We start from the raw sequence: 21,686 nt of genomic DNA on the forward strand, positions 1-21,686 counted from the left end.
ATGAAACTTCTTCAAGAGCTCAGAATATGCAGAACAAGCTTGAATAAGAAAACCAAAGTTGGAAGACTTCATATTTACTGATTTCAAAATTTACTATAAAGCGACTATAATCATGATAATGTGATACCAGCATAAGGACAGATATACAGAGCAACGAAACAGAATCGAGAGTCTAGAAATAAACACATGAATATATGGTCAAATGACTTTCAACAGGGTGCCGAGATCATTCAGTGGGGGAAAGAGTGGTCTTTTCAACAGGTGGTGCTGGGACAAGTGAGTGGGATATGCTAGAGAGTGAAATTGGACCCCAACCTGAAATCATATACAAAATTAACTCAAAATGGATCAATGGAAAAAAAAAAAAGGATCAATGACCTAAATGTAAGCGCTCAAGTATAAAATTCTTAGAATTATTCATACAAGTCAAAAAGTGGAAACAACCCAAATGTCCATCAATAGATCAAGAGATAAACGACATAATATATGTATACAATGGAGAATTATTTGCTCTTAACAAAGTAATGAAGTACTGATACAAGCTACCACGTGGATGAGCCTTGAAAACATCAGGCTCAGTGAAAGATACAAAAGACCACAAACTATGGTTCCATTGAAATGGAAATAGGTAACTAGAGAGAGACAGAAAGCAGCTTGCTTAGAGCTGGAAACAAGGCAGGGAGGGGAGATTGGGAAGTGATTGCTAAAGGGTATGGGACTTTTTGTTAGGTGATGAAAGCACTCTACAGTTTATTGTGGTGATGGCTGCAAAACCCTCTGAACGTACTGAACACCATTGAGTTGTACGCTTTAAATGGCAGAACTGTACAGTGTTTGAATTATATCTCAGTAAAGTTGTTACCAAAAGAAAAAAACAATTACTCTTCCAGGGAAAGAAAGAGAAGGGGGAAGAGGAAAGAGAGAAGACAGACTTCTCTTTTTGTCTCCAGAGGCTGATGGGTGAGGATGTCATGCCTGAAGCCATGTCACCGTCATAACACGTGGAGGGACAGCTGTAGCTGAAAAAGCAGAAAGGTGAAACAACCGTGGACACTTGATGCTGTCCTTCAAGGTACAGCTGACCAACTCTGCAGCTGTCCCACCTCTGGGCTTCCTAACTCAGCATTACGCCTTTGAGATCTATTTAGGTCGTTGCCCGTATCAATACTGCGTTCCTTGTTTTATTGCTGTGTATCTTCTATTGTATGGATGTACCTACTTTGCTTGCTCAGTCAGCTGCTGAGGGACACATGGGTTGTGTCCAGTTTTTGGCAAGTATGGATGAAGTTGCTATAAAACACCATGTTTTATAAGAAACTTCTAAACTCTTCCAGAGTGGCTCTACTCTGGAATCGTACATTCCCATCAGCAGTGTATGAAAGATTCAGTTGTTCTGCATTCTTGTTAGCACGTGGTATTAGTAGTTTTTTGGTTGGGTTTGATTTGGTTGTAAGCTGCTCTGATAGGTGGGTAGTGATACCTTATCATGGCTTTTATTTACAGGTCTCTAAATGATTAATGATGTCGAGCATCTTTTCTTTTGGTTATTTGCCATCTTTATATCCTCTCTGGTGAGTGTCAAAGTCTTTTGCTTAATTAATTAATTATCTAGTTTATTGTTGGAACAGGGAGAGTGTGCACACCCAAGTGGGGGAGGGGCAGAGAGAGAGGGAGAGAAAGAATCCCCACATGGGGCTCGATTACACAAACCCTGAGATCATGACCTGAGCCAAAATCAAGAGTCAAATGCTTCACCGACTGAGCCATGCAGGCACCCCTATTTTATTTTATTTTATTTTGTAAATATTTATTTATTTATTTTGAGAGAATGAGAGAGAGCATGTGAGCAAGCATGAGTGGGGGAGGGGCAGAGAGAGAGGGAGAGAGAATCCCAAGCAGGCTCCTCGCCCTCAGTGCAGAGCCCAACTCAGGGCTCGCTCTCACAGTGAGATCATGACCTGAGCTGAAATCAGGAGCCGGACGATTAACCGACTGAGCCACCGGGTGCCCCTTGTTCATTTTCTAACTGGGTTCCAAACTGTATGATTCCATTCATAGAACATTTTCAAAAAGACAAAACTATAGTAATGGAGAACAGATGAATGGCTACCCGGAATTAGCCATGGGGCACAGCATCACTACAAAAGGGGTAGCAGGAGGAGGTGTTTTTGGGTGATGAAGCTGTTCTGTATCCTGACTGTGAAGATGGATCTATTCATGTGTTAAAACTGATAGAATTGCACATCAAAATGGAAAAAGAGTCTATAATACTGTATGATAATTAAAAAAAAAATTATAAAGATTATAAATGGTCTCTATCTGTTCTACAATTCAAGGAAAAAAATCCAGTAAGAGGTTACATTTGCAAAGGGACCCAAAAGGGGAAGCGAGTTAAACTTCACAAGTAAAGACAGATGATATTTGGCCATCAAACAGCCCAGTGTATTTTTACTTTTTCGGGGCGGGGGAAGAGAGCGCGCGCGCGAGAGCACTTAGGTATATGAGAGTGAACAGAGGGGCAGAGAGAAAGGGAGAATCCTATTTTTACTTTTATTTAAATCCAAGTTAGTTAACATATGGTGTAATAATGATTTTAGGAGTGGGACTTAGTGATGCTTCACTTACATATAACACCCAGTGCTCATCCTAACAAGTGCCCTCCTTAATGCCCATCACCCATTTGGTCTATCCCCCCACTCACCACCTCTCCAGCAACCCTCAGTTTGTTCTCTGTATTTAAGAGTCTCTTATGGTTTGCCTCCCTCTCTCTTTTTATCTTATTTTTCCTTCCCTTCCCCTATGTTCATCTGTTTTATTTCTTAAATTCCACAAATGAATGAAATCATATGATATTTATCTCTCTCACTGACTTATTTCACGGAGCATAATACACTCTAGTTCCATCCACATTGTTGCAAATGGCAAGATTTCATTCTTTTTGATCCTTGAGTATATATTGTATACATTGTATATATATACCACATCTTCTTTATCCATTCATCAGTCAATGGATATTTGGGCTCTTTCCATACTTTGGCTATTATTGATAGTGCTGCTATAAACGCTGGGGTACATGTGCCCCTTCAAATCAGCATTTTTATATCTTTTAGATAAATATCTAGTAGTGCAATTGCTGGGTCATAGGGTACTTCTATTTTTAATTTTTTGAGGAACCTCCACACTGTGGGAGAGACAGAATTTTAAGCAGGTTACATGCCTAGTGCGGAGACTGCCATGGGGCTTAATCTCATGACCCTGAGATCATGATCTGAGCCAAAATCAAGAATTGGATGCCCAACCGACCGAGCCACCCAGGCACCCCCTTTTTTTTAATTTTAAACTATAGAATTCACTCTTATGCAACATGATAATCCCATCCCTCCAAAAATTATTAGAAAAATCATCCCACATACCAGAAAATTAAATATGAGTGAAATTGCCCATCAATGTGGAACAAGATCCATTCAAGAGGATGCTGTGGAGCCATTCACAGGCAACAGTCTGGAGGCTGCTGCCCTGCTGGGAAGGGTGCACAGGAGATGGCGCTATCAGAGAAGAGCTGAAGACAGGGGGTCTGCAGCCTGGGGGCCAGTCCAGCCTCCACCGTTGTCTGATCTGTGCCTCCGTTTCCTCACCGGAGATTCTATTAGTAACTACTCCCTATGGTTGTTATGCTATTACTGCATTAATATATGCAAAATATAGGCTGGCCTCTACTTATGCTTGAGAAATGTTAGCACCTTTGATGGCGTGTGGATAGGTGCACAGATAGTGAGCACCAGCCTGTGAAACACGTAGGCACAGAATAAGCAGTTGTGATGGGAATGTCTGAAGCTGCCAATGAAACGTGCTAAGATGTTGGGAATTGTAGGTATCTTTTCCCTTCTTTTCTAGGCTTCTTATAATATTGTCTTTCTTTTGGGTGGAAAAGGGAAGGAAAACGCTCAGCCATGCCGAGTCCCTTACTTTCAATTAGGCCCTTCACTTCTTTGGAGGAACCTCAGTGATTTTATAATAGCTCTGAGATGTGGCTACAATTTCCTAACTCTGGTTAGTATCTGGGTGGGTGGAAGACTTAAAGGAAGTCATGAGGAAGAGAACAAAAATCTGAGCATGAGACCAAGGGGAAGTAAAAAAAGAAAGGGGCTCACTCTCCTGCTTTGGCCACTTACATCTTCCTGGGAGGAACAAAACAAGAAAAAGAAAAAGAAAAGAAAAAATAACCTTCCATATCCATAACACACAGTGTTATATCCATAACACACAGTGTCGGCAGGAGATAGGAAAGAAGGTTCCAGAATATGTTTACCCTAAATTGGGTCTCAAGTTTTTGTTTTTGTTTTTCAAGTACCTTGCCAAATTTAACAAATGGTAATGCCTACAGATTTGCCTGTCTCTTGGGATAAGGACTTGCCCATTTAAAAAAAAATGTTTATTTGCAGGGAGAGAGAGAGAAAGAGAGCAAGGGAGGGGCAGAGAGAGAGAGAGAGAGAGAGAGAGAGAGTGTGCAGTGTAGAGCCTGATGCAGGCTCGAACCCCTGAACCAAGAGATCATGACTTGAGCCAAAATCAAGAGTGAGATGCTTAACCAACTGAGCCACCCAGGTGCCCCCAGAACTTTCCCCATGACACCCCATACTCAGCATTCTTGTGGCCCCTGGTCAATCACCTGGGTAGGACCGGTGGCTGCATGCTGGTGGGTATGGTGCTTCCGTCTAAGCTCCTGTTTCTGTCTGGTTTCCCTGTGCTGTGGGATTCAGGACAGGGTTTGCCCTGTGGGGTCACTGCCCTTCTTACAGGCACTATTGAAGGAAAGTATGCTGGCCCACCAATTCACAACACGCTTTCCAAATCCTGAGGATGGAGGGGCCCTTGATAAATGGAAAGGCGGATGGAGGACATTCATGCTCAGTATCCAGAAAAACAGCTCAGTGCAATTTGCCTCTGGGAATGAAACAGATCCTGCCTCCAGTGATTTCAGAGTGAACAAGTCAGAAAGAGGAGACTTTAAGAGAAAGAGGCCACTCTGTCAGCATGGGGGACCCACTTGGCTCCATTGTGATGAGGCTTGGGCCAGGAGACTATATGCCAAGCCAGACTTCTTCCTCCCATAAAATGGGAATAATAAGACTTCTGAGCAGGTCTGCTGTGAGGACAGATCCCACACTTCAGCATCCAGGGCGCACAGTGAGCGTTGAACAAAGGCCATGTATTCCCCCTCCCTCCTTTATTTTCAAGGTTACATGCTGAGGTTCCCCAGGCCCTGTCACAGAAGCCTGGAGGACTGTGAGAGGCAACACGACTGGGTAAATTACCTTGGGTCTGGTCTCCAGTCGTGAATAGAGTAAGTAAGTATGCAGATCCCCGTACTTCATGAAGGGTAAAATTACCATGGGCTTTGGGATGCCTTGAGAGCTCATTTCTATACATACACCTGAAATTAAAACCAGAGAAGGTTACAAAGAGCCCTTGTTACCAGTAACCAGAAAAGCATTGCAGGCACACTGGCCAAATTGAAACCATGTGCTCTCAAGGTAATGATTAAAGAAGAAAAAAAAAAACACCCTAACTCACACACTCACTACATAGTAGAATATGGAATACACCCTAGGCCCATGTCTCGGTATTTTTTACCTTTCAGATTAATGCCAATCTTTTTTTATTTTTTAATTAAAAAAATGTTTATTTATTTTTGAGAGAAAGAGAGAGAAGGGGCAGAGGGAGAGGGAGACACAATCCAAAGCAGGCTCTAGACTCAGTCAGCACAGAGCCTGATGCAGGGCTTGAACTCAAAAACCATGAGACCATGACCTGAGCCGAAGTCACAAGTCAGACGCTCAACCAACTGAGCCACCCAGGTGCCCTAGATTAGTGCCACCCTGCGCCACCCTGCATGAGAGCTCTCAAAAAATTAATCTGTAACAAGTGTAGCCATCTAGAAAACCACTGAGTTTTTGTTATACTGAGCCTAAGTGAGGGGTTGTAACTGCAGTAGAATTCAAGGGCAAACTAGTTTCATGTAATAGTTAAAAACCTTATCAGGTGAAAAAGCCCAGTGCAATCAAATGCTTAAAACTATTAAAAGAATTTCGAGGGGCGCCTGGGTGGCTCAGTTTAGCGGCCAACTTCGGCTCAGGTCATGATCTCTCAGTTCACAAGTTATAACCTGCGTCGGGCTCTGTGCTGACAGCTCAGAGCCTGGAGCCTGTTTCAGATTCTGTGTTTCTAAATCTCTCTGCCCCTCTCCTGCTCACACTCTGTCTCTCTCTCTCTCTCTCAAAAATAAATAAAAAAAAAAAGAATTTTGACGGCCAATCATGTCTCTAAATTTTCATGGTTAACACAGGAAACACTATTTATCATGAAAAGCTAGAACTAGGGCCCGTCACCTGAAGTCAGGCTTGCAAAGCTCCTGTACATCACAGTGCAATTGTAAAGTGGCGATTGTTCTCAGAGCCTGTGAAAATCACTAGCTGCAAAGGAGTAACAGTAGTTTCTTCAAAATTGTTGTATCCAAGCATTATTTTTCACATCTCTCTGTACCTTTGATCCTAACAAAACTTTGAAAGTTCCCCCAACTATTGAGCACTTATCAAATCACGGGACAGAAAAAAAAGTCAGAATATACAATTGTTTCTAGGTCGTTCTTCTGTCTTGGAATAGCGGCACTTACACAGCAACCACTTGATATGACAGCGACAGGGCCACAAAACCAAATTCTATTAAATCATGACCCATAAAACGGTCAGCACAGATTCTAGGAAATCGGTACTTGAAAATGTTAATAAATTGTTTCTCAAAGATGATCTATGGAATGTGTCCACTTTGACTGCTTTATCCCACTGGTATTTGATTCACGGATAACCTTAAGTCACTAACATTATAATTTAACATAAGCTTTGGTCTTGCCTTTGAGTAACTGGGGGGCCCCATTTTAATCTACAGTCAACTAGAACTCTGTGGACACTAAATGTTCCCGAGCCCTTGGGGTGTCTAGGAAATGCAGGCCCATTTTTACCATCAGCCTCAGAAAGTATAACTGTAAGGTGTCTTTGGGGTGAAAAACACGATGTTATAAATTACTGTGGAGTTATACAAGATGATAAACGTATCTGCCCCAGAGATTTCTCCTGTGGTGTGGAGTGGATTAGCCAAGCCCCACTGGCCCCCCAATCCCGCATTTCTCTGAGGTACCTAGCAGTCGGATGACGTTTGGGTGGTTGAAGTCTTTCATGCACGCTGCCTCGCTGAGAAACTCCTCAATCTCTCGCTGAGAAAAGTTGTCCACTAAAAGAGAAGACAGAAAAACGTGAGGCACTGATGATTTACTCAGTGGAGGGGAAGGAGGTGATAGCAATTTTGTCCTCTAAAAGTAAAATCAGGAAAAGGCAAACTACAGCAATCATAAGCAGATGAGTGGTTATCAGGGACGGGTGGGTGGGGAGGGATGAAGGGGTTGCACGCAGGAAATTTTAGGGCAGGGGGACTTCCGTATGATACTGTGATGGTGCACATATGACACTGTATTTGTCAGAACCCACGGAATGTTCAAGAGCAGGTGAATGCTAATGTAACCCCTGGGCTTCAGGTAATAACGTCTTATATGGGTACATCAGTTGTAAAAAAAAAAAAAAATGCACTGATGCAAGATGTAATGGACATGGGAGACTGGGAAGGGAGAGGGAGTCATATGGGAATTCTCTGTATTTTCTGCCCAATTTTTCTATAAACCTACAACTGCTCTAAAAATGAAAGTATACTAGTTTAAAAAATGAAAGTCAAATGCATCATCTGTTGCAATGATTTTTAACTGAAAAAAAGAGAAAGAACTCACATCTCTGTCTCTCTCTTGCAAGACTGGTTGCTCAATCATGCCTTGTGAACTGGATATACTTTCCTAACTTTCACATGGTACCATTTTGGGATTAAACCAACTTGTGAAAGACATCTAGAATTCTATATTATGCTAAATGAAAGGAGCCAGTCACAGGAGGATAAGGACAGTGTGATCCCACTCTCATGAGGTACTCAGGGTAGTCAAACTTAGAGACAGAAAGGATGGTGGTAGCCAGGGGCAAGGAGGGGCAGGGGAGATGGGAAGTTGTTTAATGTGTAGGGAGTTTCTGTTTTGCAAGATGAAAACAGTTCTGGAGATGGATGGTGGGGATGGTTGCACAACAATGTGAATGTGCTTAATGCCACTGAGCTGTACTCTTAAAAATGGTTAGGATGGGGGGCGCCTGGGTGGCTCAGTTGGTTCAGCATCCAACTTCGGCTCAGGTCATGATCTAGAACTTCATGAGTCGAGCCCCACATCGGGCTCTGAGCTGTCAGCGCAGAGCTTGCTTTGGATCTTCTGTCTCCCTCTCTCTGCCCCTCCCCCACTCGTCCACTTGTGCACACTCTCTCTCTCTCAAAAATAAATAAACATTAAAAAAAACCATTTTATGTTGTATTTTGCCACAATTAAAAACAATTAAAATCAAAGCCAGGCATGCCTTAGGGAATTTGCTTTAATAGGGTATAAGTTTTGACTGAAATCCCAGATGAGAGCCATCTAGCATAATGTCTGTACATTCTCTGGGCTTTGTATACGTTAATTTTCCTATTAAAGCAAATTTAAGAAAAAAATATATAGATCTGCAAAATGTCTGCCACCTTTGCTCAGACAACGAGGCGGGTAGAACTTTGAAAGGGTAGGGTCTGCTTTCAAACTCCTCCCCCAAGGGGGCAAGATCGGAGGCAAAGACAGATGAGCCTGGGATGCAGAGGCCAGAGACTAGCCTTTCGATTTTTGAAAATTAGCACAGATGTAATTCATATGCAAGTTATTCTCTCTTTTTAATGTTTATTTATTTTTGAGAGAGAGAGAGAGAGAGTGCGAGCAGGGGAGTGTCAGAGAGAGACAGAGAGAGACACAGAATCAAAGCAGGTTCCAGGCTCCGAGCTGTCAGCACAGAGCCCGAAGCAGGGCTCAAACTCAGGAATTGTGAGAGCATAACCTGAGCCAGAATTGGATTCTTAACTGACTGAGCCACCCGGCTGCCCCGAAAGTTATTCTAATGAAGTCAAAGAAGAGCATAGCCAAGGCCAGAGAGAAGAGAGCCCAGGCCTAGCTCCTTTCACAAGGTCCCGTAAACCTTCCACATAGTAAATGTGGACAATGGAAAGGAGCCTTCACAGGGACCATTGTGAGGTTCAAATAAAATAATGCAAGAGGCAGGAATGGTCCTGAATGTGGCTGGCACCCAGATTTGACTATGTACTGGGTTTAGCTCCACTGAATACTCTAACTTCAGGCTGTCTTGGTTTCCAGGGGATGATACCTTTTTTTTAAATGTTTATTTATTTATTCTGAGAACGAGAGAGCGAACGAGTAAGGGAGGTGCAGAGAGAGAGAAAAGAGAGAATCTCAAGCAGGCTCCATGCTGTCAGCACTGAGCCCGACACAAGGCTGGAACCCATGAACCATGAGATCGTGACCTGAGCCGAAACCCAGAGTCGGATGCCACTGACCCATGCAGGCACCCCCAGGGGATAATCCTTGAACCTGCTTCCGAGTTGCACTGATTTCCTCTTCCTGTCTTCCTTATGAAATTCAAGAGTGACTGCAGTGTCCTTTGGCACACAGTATTACATAAGGATTGGTCATTATTAGAGACATAAAAAGCTTCAGAAAGCAGAAAACAACAGCCCATGTGACTTGTAGGTTATTAGGGTTCCTTTTCATCACTGACTTAAAACTTCAGTCTCCGGTTCTGGTTAAAAAGTCTCAATACATGCTTATAAGCTAACTTATGTTTTAATTCCCAGTAAAAGTGAATTTAAATTTTAGGAAGAAACCAATTTTACTCCTTGATCAAAAACAATATTGAATATATACAAGGGTAAATGAGAAAGCAATGTTGAAAACATTAACAAACGAAGCATCAAATCATCTCTCTCCATATGAATCATGAAAACAACTGTAGATAAAATGCCAGACAATCACGGTCTATTTTATGGGTGCCCAGCTGACACGTGAAGAATAAAACTTAAACCACAATCCTGTGTCCCCCAGGCCCTGGAAATGCACTTCCTGGAGAAGGGCAGGAGGGCACATGCTATCATGCTCTGCCACTGCAGCCTGGTTAGTGCTTGGTGATAGAAAAGATCCAGCACAATCTTCCCCCTTTTAAGCTATCTGACTTCAACAAGTCGCCATGTCTCTGAGCCTAGTTTCCTTATCTAGACAGTCATTTGCACGGATTCAGGAGTGCCCTAGTCAGCACCTGTCTTTACTTTTGTCAACGTTGTAATTCATTCTCCTCCACACTGCCACCAGAGTGAACTTTCTAGAATGAAATCTGCTTTTGTTCCTCATTTGCTAAAGACTCTTACTAGTGGCTCTGCAACTTGTGGGATAAAAGCAGTTTCCTTGTGATGACTTATGAGGCCCTTTCTGACCCAACTGCAAACTCTCTTCTCAGCTTGCTTGGAAGTTCCAGCCTGTGATCACGGCTCACCGCTCTTCATATGCCTTTGACCAACGAATATGTCTCCTCTCTCTGGGAAATGTACCTTCCAGGCAGCCCGCAACTTCCTGAGGAATATGCAAGCATCCTCAAGTGAGGAAGTGACCCCACCAAGCTGGTCAGATCAGCCAGACCAACTCCTGGGGTCAGAGGCTGCCGCCAGATCAGCTCTGTCTCGGGAATTCATATTTTACTTTGGAGACATTCACTCTACTAGGTGAGAGAGAGGGGAGAGGGAGAGACAGTTTGAGAGAGACAGAAAGAGACAGAGAGGGAGGTATGGTAAAAATTACAAATGTAACTACCTTGAGGGTAAGGAATGTATAATGCACTTATAAGGACCTCATTACATTCACTTTCTGTCTGTAACCACACAGTGTTCTGGATGGTCTTCTGACCCATCAGTGACTGAGATCACGACACATGAACTCCATCACTGGCCTTACAGAGCACCAGATTACTGAAGCAACTACCCAGCCCCAGGGGGATGGGTTTAATGCGTGATAACTCACATTTCATGGTCTTCACTGCCACTTTCTGAGAGGTCCCATCTTGCTGCTTAAGATTTCCTTCCATCACAGACCCAAACTCTCCTGTAAAGAAGAATAACATCTCCATAGAGTTTGCAAAATCTCTCCTGACCATAAAAATGCTACAGTTCCCTGGCTGCTGTTTTTAGGTGGCCTGAGAGTGACCCACACGCGGCAGCCGGGCAGAGCCTGCCGGGGCCACCCACGCTCACAAACCAGGGACGCAGGCCATGCACTAGCCTCCTGTTTGTCACAAGCTTGGTTGGCTCAGGCTCAGCTCAGCTCATCATTTTATTAAGCATTAGAACTGATCCAAGAAACTTACAGAACAACACGGGAAATGTTACTGAAATGTATAAAGCAGAAATTCTTCATACCATTATCACTCATCCTAACATCAATTTGACAAAATCTATACGCGTTTTCACTTTTGTTCTTATGGAACTAATTAGGAAGGTGCCCCAAACAGTAAACCTAAGAACCAGGGGTATTTAAAGCATATAGGAAACCGAACAAATAATTGCTTTTCAAATGAAGGAAGGGAATTAATATTTTTCAAGGGATTATGGTACGTGTAAGACACCATAGAGGCCCTTTCCATATGTGAAATCTGAGTGGCAAAAACCACCATTTACTTTTTCATTGTAATAAATTATAAAACAGAACTACTTGTATTGTAACTTGAAGTCACAAAATGGTATTTTACATAATAAATACACATTAAAAAAAATTTTTTTTAACGTTTATTCATTTTTGAGACAGAGAGACAGAGCATGAATGGGGGAAGGTCAGAGAGAGAGGGAGACACAGAATCTGAAACAGGCTCCAGGCTCTGAGCTGTCAGCACAGAGCCCGACGCGGGGCTCGAACTCACGGACCGCGAGATCATGACCTGAGCCGAAGTCGGATGCCCAACGGACTGAGCCACCCAGGTGCCCCAATAAATACACATTTAAAACATTACTGTAAACTGCTTCCTTTCTAACCTCACATTTTATTTTATTTTTTAACATAATTTATTGCCACACGGGCTTCCATCCAACACCCAGTGCTCATCCCAGTAAGTGCCCTCCTCAGCACTCATCACCCACTCTCCCCTCTCCCCCACCCCCATCAACCCTCAGTTTGTTCTCTGTATCTAAGAGTCTGTTATGCTAACCTCACATTTTAAAAGAAATGAACTGCTTACCTTCACCCAGGATTTTCCCAAGAATTAATAGATTCCTGTCAATCACGACATCTTCTAGTTTATTCTGCAGTTCCTCGCTGACTCCCAAGCTGCGCACTGTAAGGGAGTGACGAAGTACGTGTAAGCGTTGTCAGTCTGCTCCCTTTCGTTGGGACAGAATTGAAATGATACAGATGGTCCTATCAAAGAGTTAAACATTTTCTTCCTTTTGTACCCATGGCTCTTCCCGCACAATGTCGGTAAATAAAACATCACACGGTGATGCTACTATGATTTACGTGAGTAAAATGAATCCTTCAGGGCAAGATTAATTCTGAAGGCTTATAAAAATCAGAACCATATTTCTCTTCCCATGGTGCAGCAGCCAGCAGATTCATGTGGCGGGTGGGGGTTGCCCTTGATTTAAAGGAGTAAGGAAGAGAGTCGCTAGGTACTTTCTTGCTTTCTAGTGGAGTACGTGCTATTTTATCGCTAACTATAGGATACCAAACAGCTATTGGGTTCCCTCCCCTGTCCTAGGCCAGGGAAGGAAGTGCAGAAACCGCAGGAAACACTAAGAGAACAGGCTCCCTCCTATTCTGCCTATGGCATCTGGAACCTCATTAATATGACATGGAACGTGCTAAATTGAGTACATGGGGGCAAGTGGAGACGATCTTCTATAACAAGGTGTCAGCACGCAGCATTGACCATAAGCATTATCAATAAGAGGAATTGACCAATTCAATAACATTTTGGCAAATGATGCAGTTTGTGCCATAGTTATGATGAGCAAGCCTTTGAAAGAAAAAAAATGTGGATAATTAGGAAAGATACATTAGCTCTTAAAGAAAAAAAATTTTGTTTTTACCCAGCTGGTCCTCTAATAAAGGAAAGAACGGGTCTAAATGGAGAATTTTTTTTAATGCAAGAACAGATCTCTAAAGGTCAAAACTTGTAGATCAGAAACGTAAAGAAATCAGTAACATTGTACCTTGAGTGAGTTTTTGTTTCTTGGCACCCTGCATTCTATCATTCTTACATCTGTTTTGGTGTTCTTGTTTCGGCAAACATCCTGAAGCTCGGACTTGATATTTGCACGTACTTTGTACATGGTTTCTGAGTTCTTCAAGAACACAGCCATCTGTGTATTCTCGCTCTTCAAACTGGAAGGCTCCACTCCGAATCAGCAAAACTCAAACCATAATTGTTGTAAAGTATGTTGGCAAATTGTTCTCTGAGCCCGTTGCCACAAAAAAGCAGGAAATAAGCTCAGAGATTATGTCAATTGCTTTGCTGTTTTTCTTTAAATCCCTGACCTCTAACCACATCTTCTCCTATCACTGTGGTGAGTTCCTTCTTCCTTCCACATTTCTTGGTGTTAGGAGTCTTTAACACAGGCCGCTTTACCTCAGGTCCACTTCCAGACTTCCAGTAAACCAGCCAGCAGGAAAGCACTTGGCAATGTCTCACTATCTATCTGCTTGCTGGTTTCTGAAGACATTTTGCATGTTAAAAATAACTCCTTTGACTCCTTTGCCTTTTGTTAGAAATCTATCAATTAATCTGCTGTTCTTTCTTTGCTCTAACTACTTCAGGGAAGATGAAAATTAACTTACAGGTGAGTTCAATGGCTCGCCGACAGAAGGACTTCTTTGCTATATAATTGACGACTAACTCCGAATCCTCCTCTGTGAAGGCGTTCCTGGGCAAATAAAAATAAAGACATCTCCCACTATTAGGAAAGGGCTGCTGGGGCAGATGCTGATTCCACAAGGATGTAACCAAGCTGTTGCTTGTTGAAAGGCCTCTTTGATTGCAAAGACCCCTCCCACTGGGAGAAATGGACTTCTTTCCTTAGTTCTGTTTTAGGCTTACTTGGCAATATACCACTGAGAACAGAACACATGGGGCTCCCGGGTGGCTCAGCTGGTTGAGCATCTGACTCTCGGTCTCCGCTTAGGGCATGATCTCATGATTCGTGAGTTCAAGCCTCACATGGAGCCTGCTTGAGATTCTCTCTCTCCCTCTCTCTCTCTGCCTTTCCGTCTCAAAAATCAACATTTAAAAAAACAAAGAGAGAGACAACACAAAACAACTGAGAAGCTCCCAATGGCCAAAGCTGTAACAACCTGGGCAAGCAAATAAAGTAGTACTGGATTCTAATCCAAAGTATAAAGTGAATGTCCATGAGTCCATACTGATACGTATGACTGAATAATTAAATGAGGTGAAGAGACAAATCTATGCAGAAGAATTCCAAATATTTTATGTAGACACTCTGCCCCGAAGGGTGTAGGAAGCATAACTCCTCACCTGTGTGGGCTCTGCTTGTTGGCCTGTTTCCAAAAAGGAAAGGGAGAAAAATAACTGTGTCACATCCAAGTGACAAAATTAATGCTAGAACCCAGGTGTCACATCTTCCAGTCCAGTGCCTTCCCCTCTGTATGCCAGGCTCCCTACCGCCACAGGGCCTTTGCATGTACTGTGCCTTCTGGCTGTAATGCTCTTCCTTTTGTCTTTCGCCTAATTAATACCTGCTCTTTCTTCAGATTTTAGCTCAGGTATCACCTCTGCAGGGAGGCCTTTCCCGACTTTCCTAATGCAGTCAAATTCTCCTGTTATACACTCTTACATGTCCCTTTATATAGGATTTACACAGTTGCCATTTTATTTATTTTTTAATTTTATTTAAAATTTTTTTTCAACATTTTTATTTATTTTTGAGACAGAGAGAGACAGAGCATGAACGGCGGAGGGGCAGAGAGAGAGGGAGACACAGAATCGGAAGCAGGCTCCAGGCTCTGAGCCATCAGCCCAGAGCCTGAGGTGGGGCTCGAACTCAGGGACTGCGAGATCGTGACCTGAGCTGAAGTCGGCCGCTTAACCGACTGAGCCACCCAGGCGCCCCATACAGTTGCCATTTTATACTTATGTGTAATCACTTGTGTGATTATTGCTTGATTCTCCATGAACTGTGAGCACCCCTGAGGGCAAGTAGTACCTGCTTTTGTTCAGCGTTGTACCCCAGGCTATCACCTAGAAGGCTCTCAATACATATTATTGTGCTACTCTTACAACTTCTGCAGAGCCTACAAACCACATCTAGACTCTGGGATGCATTTTGGTCAAGTATATGTTCAGGATTTGGGTCAGATTTTGTCATTTCTTCAAAATAGGCATTCTTAGAATTTACATACTGAGATATAATAATTATAAGGATAGAGTTAATAAGTACTGTAGGTACCCGATCCTTAGGACTAGGATGGACACGAAAAATGGGCAGGATAGCCTCTGCTCTCATGCTTCTTCTCCATGACAGTGAAAAGTTTTGGAGTGGAGTGGAACGTTCCAGTAGCATTCCTAAGACTCAGCAATGAATAAAGGTTGCTCAGCTCCTGCCAAAACACAGTCATTCACCCTCCATCACTCTGTCCTATTCCAGGCTGTCAACAACCCGCATCTTACAAAGTACTTCCTCTACCCCATGAGTGATAAACTGGGTTTCACAGAAACCCAAACGCGCTGCAGAGTCACTGGAGTAGAAAACTGAGTTCCAGAAACAAATTTACACATAGCTTTCTTATCATAGGTTGCCTTAACACGCCTTCCCATTTTTGTTGATATTTAACTACTGTTTGGTTATAAAAGTCAGATGTATAGAAAAATTAGAACAAGATCTTCTTTTACACTTGAATGTGAAAATACAAAGCTTTTCTCTATTAGAAAAAATGTATAAAATACAGTAAAAAAAAAAAACAACACACAGAATCATTCACACTTAAACTGTTCAGAATTGCTAATGCTTTGGTGAATTTCCTTCTAGTATTTTTATCTATACATACATTTCATTTTTTTAATGTTTATTTATTTATTTTAGAGAGAGAGAGAGAGAGAGAGAGAGAGGGAGGGAGAGAGAGAGAGAGAAAGAGAGACAGCACATAGGGTAGGGGCAGAAAGAGAGGGAGATAGAGAATCCCAAGCAGGCTCCATGATGTCAGCGCAGAGCCCGATGCAGGACTCGAACTCAGGAACCATGAGATCATGACTTGAGCCGAAATCAAGAGTCAGTCACTTAACTGACTGAGGCGCCCCTCATTTTTTTTTTTTTTAACAATTAGGATTATTTTTAAGAGTTCTAACAAAAATCCTCACTTTACAGCAACAAAGTTTGCGTACTGAAGGCCTATGGATGCTCTTCTCTGTAAATGAGCCCTTTCAAGGCTGGCTTTCACTGCTGGCTGCCTCTGTAGCATTGGCCTAACTAAGGAAGCTGCCTGTCCCCAGGATGTGCATAAGACGGGGCACCCAGCCAGGTACAATGTGAGGAGCTGGGCCAGCACGAGAGGCATTATTACTTGGCATACGAAGCACAGGGTAACACGGGGCAGAACAGTTTAAACTGGGAAACTTACCCAAACTTCGTCTCCTGGACTCTTTTTCTGATGACCAGAGAAATATATAAAATTGACCCAATCAAAACAACTCCGCAAAAGCAACCAAGGATGATGAGCACAGGATCTGTGTTGCCAGGTGCCGGGGTTGACGAGGGGGCAAAATCTACCCAACCTAGTAAAATACCAACAGATCCAATTGAAAACATCCCTTTGGGATCCGAAACACGTAAGAAACATTAGCTTGTAATAGGGAAGAAGACAGTCAAAAGCTCTAGAACTTAATCCTTTTATATTCTGTGATCTACATACGCAGGCGGTCCTCACTCTGATGGTGCAAGCTGAGACCACGCAAAGTGATCTTAACAATCAATGGGTGATGCTTTTCATATCAGTTATGAATATAGAAGGAATTTAAAAAAAGGTAAAACTAGTGTTTATCTGGTACACTGTAATTCAAAAACATTGAGGAATATTGAGAAAGAAAAGATTGTATTTCTTTGTAAAAAACGTCTCAAGAGGAGTTTGAATGGTACTGTCTTCTGGTCACATAACTTATGATATGGAGAGAATATATTTTCTATGCTGTGGAGAATTTTCCTCCTCCTCTCTGGGTCTGGATTCATCCCCAACATTTTACCCCCTGTGCTTTCCACGTTGTGAGCTATCTCTGAGAGTTCCTTTATGTGAATTCATTCATTCATTCATTCATTCATTCATTCATTCATTCACCGTTGTTCCGTGGCTGCATAGCGGGTCTACCCAATGGCGGCAATATCTGCCTTCCCATGTCAGCTGTTTCTTCCGTAACTCCACATTCAATTCAAATTTCTCTTCCAACACTATCACTCTTCCTTTCTTTTCTGCACTTTGCCTTTGTTCACCAACTCCCTCTTTCAATTACTTATTTTTATTTATTGATTTATTTTTTATGTAGGCTTCACGCCCAGCGCAGAGCCCAACACAGGGCTTGAACTCACCACCCTGAGATCAAGACCTGAGCTGAGATCGAGAGGTGGATGCTCAACCGATTGAGCCACCCAGATGCCCCTCAATTACTTATTTTTAGGAAGTGTCATGTGGGTGTGTCCCTGGGAGATAAGGAGGCAACGCAGCTATGGGTCTTACTAGACGCATGTGATCTGAATAATGGAAGTGCGTGTCCAACTACCGAGAACTTTGAAACAAGCAACAAGACCCGTCATGGGCATCGATGAGCATCTGTTATTTAGGTAGTGGTTTGTGGACCGGACCACTGGCGGCAAAGTTTACACTTCATGCAATTACTCACAGTAGCACATGACGGTAACTCAAATTCGGACCATGTCATTGGGGAACTAGTGTTATGTAACCAAACTGTGGCAGCTGAAAAGTATGCATGTTGGGATTGTGCAAAAAAGCAAGGACTGCCAGCATAGCACAGCCTTTTAAAATGGTGGAGAGTTTATATAAAGATGAAAGCTCTGTCTTCCCAAACTCTGATGCTTTTTTAACCTGTGCCCTTAGCATCAGAATCTCATGGTCTCAGAATTTCAACCAGGTAGACACGTCTTGCTTGCCATCACCAGTTACTAATGTTCCCCAGATACAGAGCCGAGCACTACAGGAACTGTAATATGGCTCCAGTTCAGCATGTTTGGGGGTCCCTGGAACAGACAGACAGGAACTCGATGGTCTACTTACAAGTCCTATTTGCTATGGATACAAAGACCATATCTGGCAAGACCTTGTAAATGCAAAAATCGTACTGATACAGATGCCTGTGCATGCAGTCTACGACAGCAGTTTAATATCAAATAACCCAGGGCAGTGAGAGTCAGAACAAAGGCTCCACTGGTCTATGGAAGCATGGACAGCATTTAGGGCCACATGGGACACCACAGTGGCTCCTTGCCAAAGGATACTCCAACAAATAAAGAAGACAGCATGCAGGGCTGAGCATTTAGCTCAGTGAGCCCAATGCTGTGTAAGGAGAGCTTTTATAGGAAACACTTTATGTTTTGTACTGATCAATCACGAAGCACGGCACCAAGGCTTGAGTGAGTAATAACATGGTAAGCTTTACTGCTTAAAACACACAAAACAAACACTAGCACATAAACAAACAGTGCCCATTACACAGACCTAAAGACTAGCCATACTACAGCTCTCCAACATTCAGTCACGTATACGTCATTTATACTAAATTCAGTAAGTCAAGTCAAATTTGGTATTCTGGAAGGACTGATCTTTCCAGTAACTCAGTACCACCAATAGTAATGGCAGTGGGAGGACTCACAGGTATCAGTGCTCTGTGATGTGTGTTAACATATCAACTACCTTTCTCAGAGCAAAAATTCCTTCTGGTCTTTGTCTTTCATTCTTAAACCAGATACCCATCCCACAGGTTACTCTCTGGCACTCTGCATTGCCTGGACTGGCACATTCTATCAGACGATAAGGAACCCGACTCTCACCGTGCGCAGGGATGAACATTTTCACTGGGTCGCTGAACGGCCCGACTCCCCCTTTTGTGATGGCGGCAATCCTCACCGTACATGTGGCGTTGTGGACTTGAACAGAAATCTGAGCATGGCTGCCGTTCTGGCCAACTTCTTCAGACAGCTCTTTCTGGGAACAGAGAAGGAGGGAAAGGGGACGAAACAGTGAGCTGCCAGGGGCGCGTCGCCTGCTTGCCCACAATTCCTTCTGAGGGAAGTCATCCCACCCACCTCCCAGGGGGCACAGGCTGTGTCTCTACCGCATCCCTTCCTTACTCAGCTCACAGCTAACGGAACCCAAGGGTGGGCAGGGATGTTGAATGGGCTGGCTGCAACCTCTGGCCTTAGGGCCTTGCCCAAGTGAGTCTGTGAAGGCATGGCACTCAGAATGGTCAGTGAAGATGTCTCTGGAAGAGAGGGAGCATGTAGCAGAGGCAGCCAGAGGGCAAGAGCAAGCCTGGCTCTGGGAGACCCCTGCCCTCAGAACCCCCACAGTACAATGCCCAAGAGCCAAACTATACCTTGACATTGACCACCTGCCAACTTCCCTTGAACCAGCATGCATGGGCTCCTGTTCTTTACAATTATAAGAATTTGGACTAAAATCTACCTTGAGGCGGGCACTGGCATGTTTTTTTTTCCCCTCTAGTGTGACACATGCACAATTTTCTCAATTTCCAAAAATCTGGTTTTACTTTTACTTATTTTGTTTTATAACCACTGCCATGCACCATGCGCCATTAAAACACAGGAGAAAGTGATTTAAAAAAAATTTTTTTTAACATTTATTCATTTTTGAGAGACAGAGTGTGAGTGGAGGAGGGGCAGAGAGAGAGACAGACAGACAGACACACACACACACACACACACACACGCAGAATCTGAAGCAGGCTCCAGAATCCAAGCTGTCAGTACGGAGCCCGACGCGGGGCTCGAACTCATGGACCTCGAGAACATGACCTGAGCTGAAGTCGGATGTTTAAACAACTGAGCCACCCAGGTGCCCCAGGAGTAAGTGATTTTTGAAACAAAACAAAACAAAATAAAACACCCCAGAACTCAGTGTTTATATAACACTTTTCCCTTTGTTTCCAAACCTCCCTCTTAAAATAAATAATTATTTTTTTTAAAAGACTGTTTTAGGACCTCATTTCAGCCTTCGGACTATTTATTTTGAGAGGGAGGGAGGGGGAAGAGCAGAGAGAGAGAGAGAGAGAGAAGGAGAGAGAGAATCCCAAGCAGGCTCTGTACTGTCAGCACAGAGCCCAATGCGGGGCTCGGCCCCACAACCGTGAGATCATGATCTGAGCTGAAATCAAGAGTCGGAAGCTGAACTGACTGGGCTCTCCAGGCACCCCAGAAACACGTCTTTAATCTCTGCAGTTTGGAGACCTGATTTCACAGACAGAAAGAGAAATGTCACACCACGCAGGTGGCGCACAGATATCACAGATCACTGACGAGCAGGCGCCTGGTTTGGGTTGGTAACTTTATTCCTGGTCACTTGGTGTCATGCTGCTTCCTTCTAACAGTGGGGCAGGGTGGGGCCAGCTCAGCCCTTACGGAGAGGGCAGGCCAGTCATTGGTGACCAAGGGGGAACCTGGGTCAGCCACCCACAGACTTCCTAAATGTAAACAAGCAGTGACCATCAGGTCTCAGAAATAATCTTAGACAAGGGATAAAAGGGGAAAATATGGCTTTAAAATGTTCTGGTTTTTCCACCCCCCTGGACTGTATGCTAAGGAGATTTGTCACAGATTTTTTTTTTATTAAGTAAACAAAATAATAATTAACAATTTGGGGGGTATTCAGGCAATATCTTTTTTAGAAATAGAGCATTTTATTTATGGCAAACCCAGTTTTGATTATGGGTTAGTTGGTCATTCTCTATTTAATTTGGGTGGGGGACAGGAACTCATCAAGCAGAGCAACTCTATGGTTCGAACCCACACAGTCATGGAGCCCTGCAGTGAGTCCGGCTGGCCACTGAGAAATAACATGTCTGCTTCACAATTTACTACCTAACAGCTCCTGAATGTACAAAAGATGTCCTGCCTGACAACAGCTTTTGGGCCTGCTTCTAGCTTCACGCTTTTCATCTGCCAGGACTCAAATACAATATATCATGGGGCGTCTGGGTGGCTCAGTCTGTTGGGCGTCCGACTTCGGCTCAGGTCATGATCTTGCAGTTCATGAGTTCGAGCCCCGCGCAATGAGCTCTGTGCTGACAGCTCAGAGCCTGGAGCCTGCTTCCGATTCTGTGCCTCCCTCTCTCTCTACCCCTCGCCCACTCATGCTCTGTCTCTCTCTCTCTCTCAAAAATAAATAAAACATTAAAAAAATTAAAAGATATGTATAATATATCATTTGTGAGAATTATCTCTAAGTTAGAGGACATGCATAATTGTGAATGAATTAAATTCCTAGAAGAAGAGAAATCCTAACACAAAATCATCCTTTTGGAAACAAACATAACAGTAGTTGATAAGATCTATTCACTTAGGGCCTATAATAAGTCACTGTGAAAACCCAGAGAAGGAACTTTGAAATTTCCACCTCCTGTTCCTTAAGTGCATCAACAATGGCAATCATCCTGGTT

At 43.2% G+C, this 21,686-nt stretch overlaps 1 protein-coding gene across 2 annotated transcripts in view; it reads right to left on the reverse strand.

Annotated features, from left to right (window-relative positions):
• Positions 1 to 21,686, reverse strand: part of MERTK (MER proto-oncogene, tyrosine kinase) — a 124,830-nt gene that overhangs the window by 24,991 nt on the left and 78,153 nt on the right. For both annotated transcript variants that reach the window (XM_027033727.2, XM_027033726.2), the window contains exons 9-15: positions 19,063 to 19,216; positions 16,628 to 16,781; positions 13,832 to 13,917; positions 12,234 to 12,329; positions 11,027 to 11,107; positions 7,195 to 7,287; positions 5,316 to 5,434 (exon numbers count right to left, since the gene is read on the reverse strand). In XM_027033727.2, coding sequence (XP_026889528.1) covers positions 5,316 to 5,434; positions 7,195 to 7,287; positions 11,027 to 11,107; positions 12,234 to 12,329; positions 13,832 to 13,917; positions 16,628 to 16,781; positions 19,063 to 19,216 — 783 coding nt within the window. The remainder of the gene's footprint in view (positions 1 to 5,315; positions 5,435 to 7,194; positions 7,288 to 11,026; positions 11,108 to 12,233; positions 12,330 to 13,831; positions 13,918 to 16,627; positions 16,782 to 19,062; positions 19,217 to 21,686) is intronic.

This window comes from Acinonyx jubatus, chromosome A3 (assembly GCF_027475565.1).
Source record: "Acinonyx jubatus isolate Ajub_Pintada_27869175 chromosome A3, VMU_Ajub_asm_v1.0, whole genome shotgun sequence".
NCBI classification, from domain to species: Eukaryota; Metazoa; Chordata; class Mammalia; order Carnivora; family Felidae; genus Acinonyx; species Acinonyx jubatus.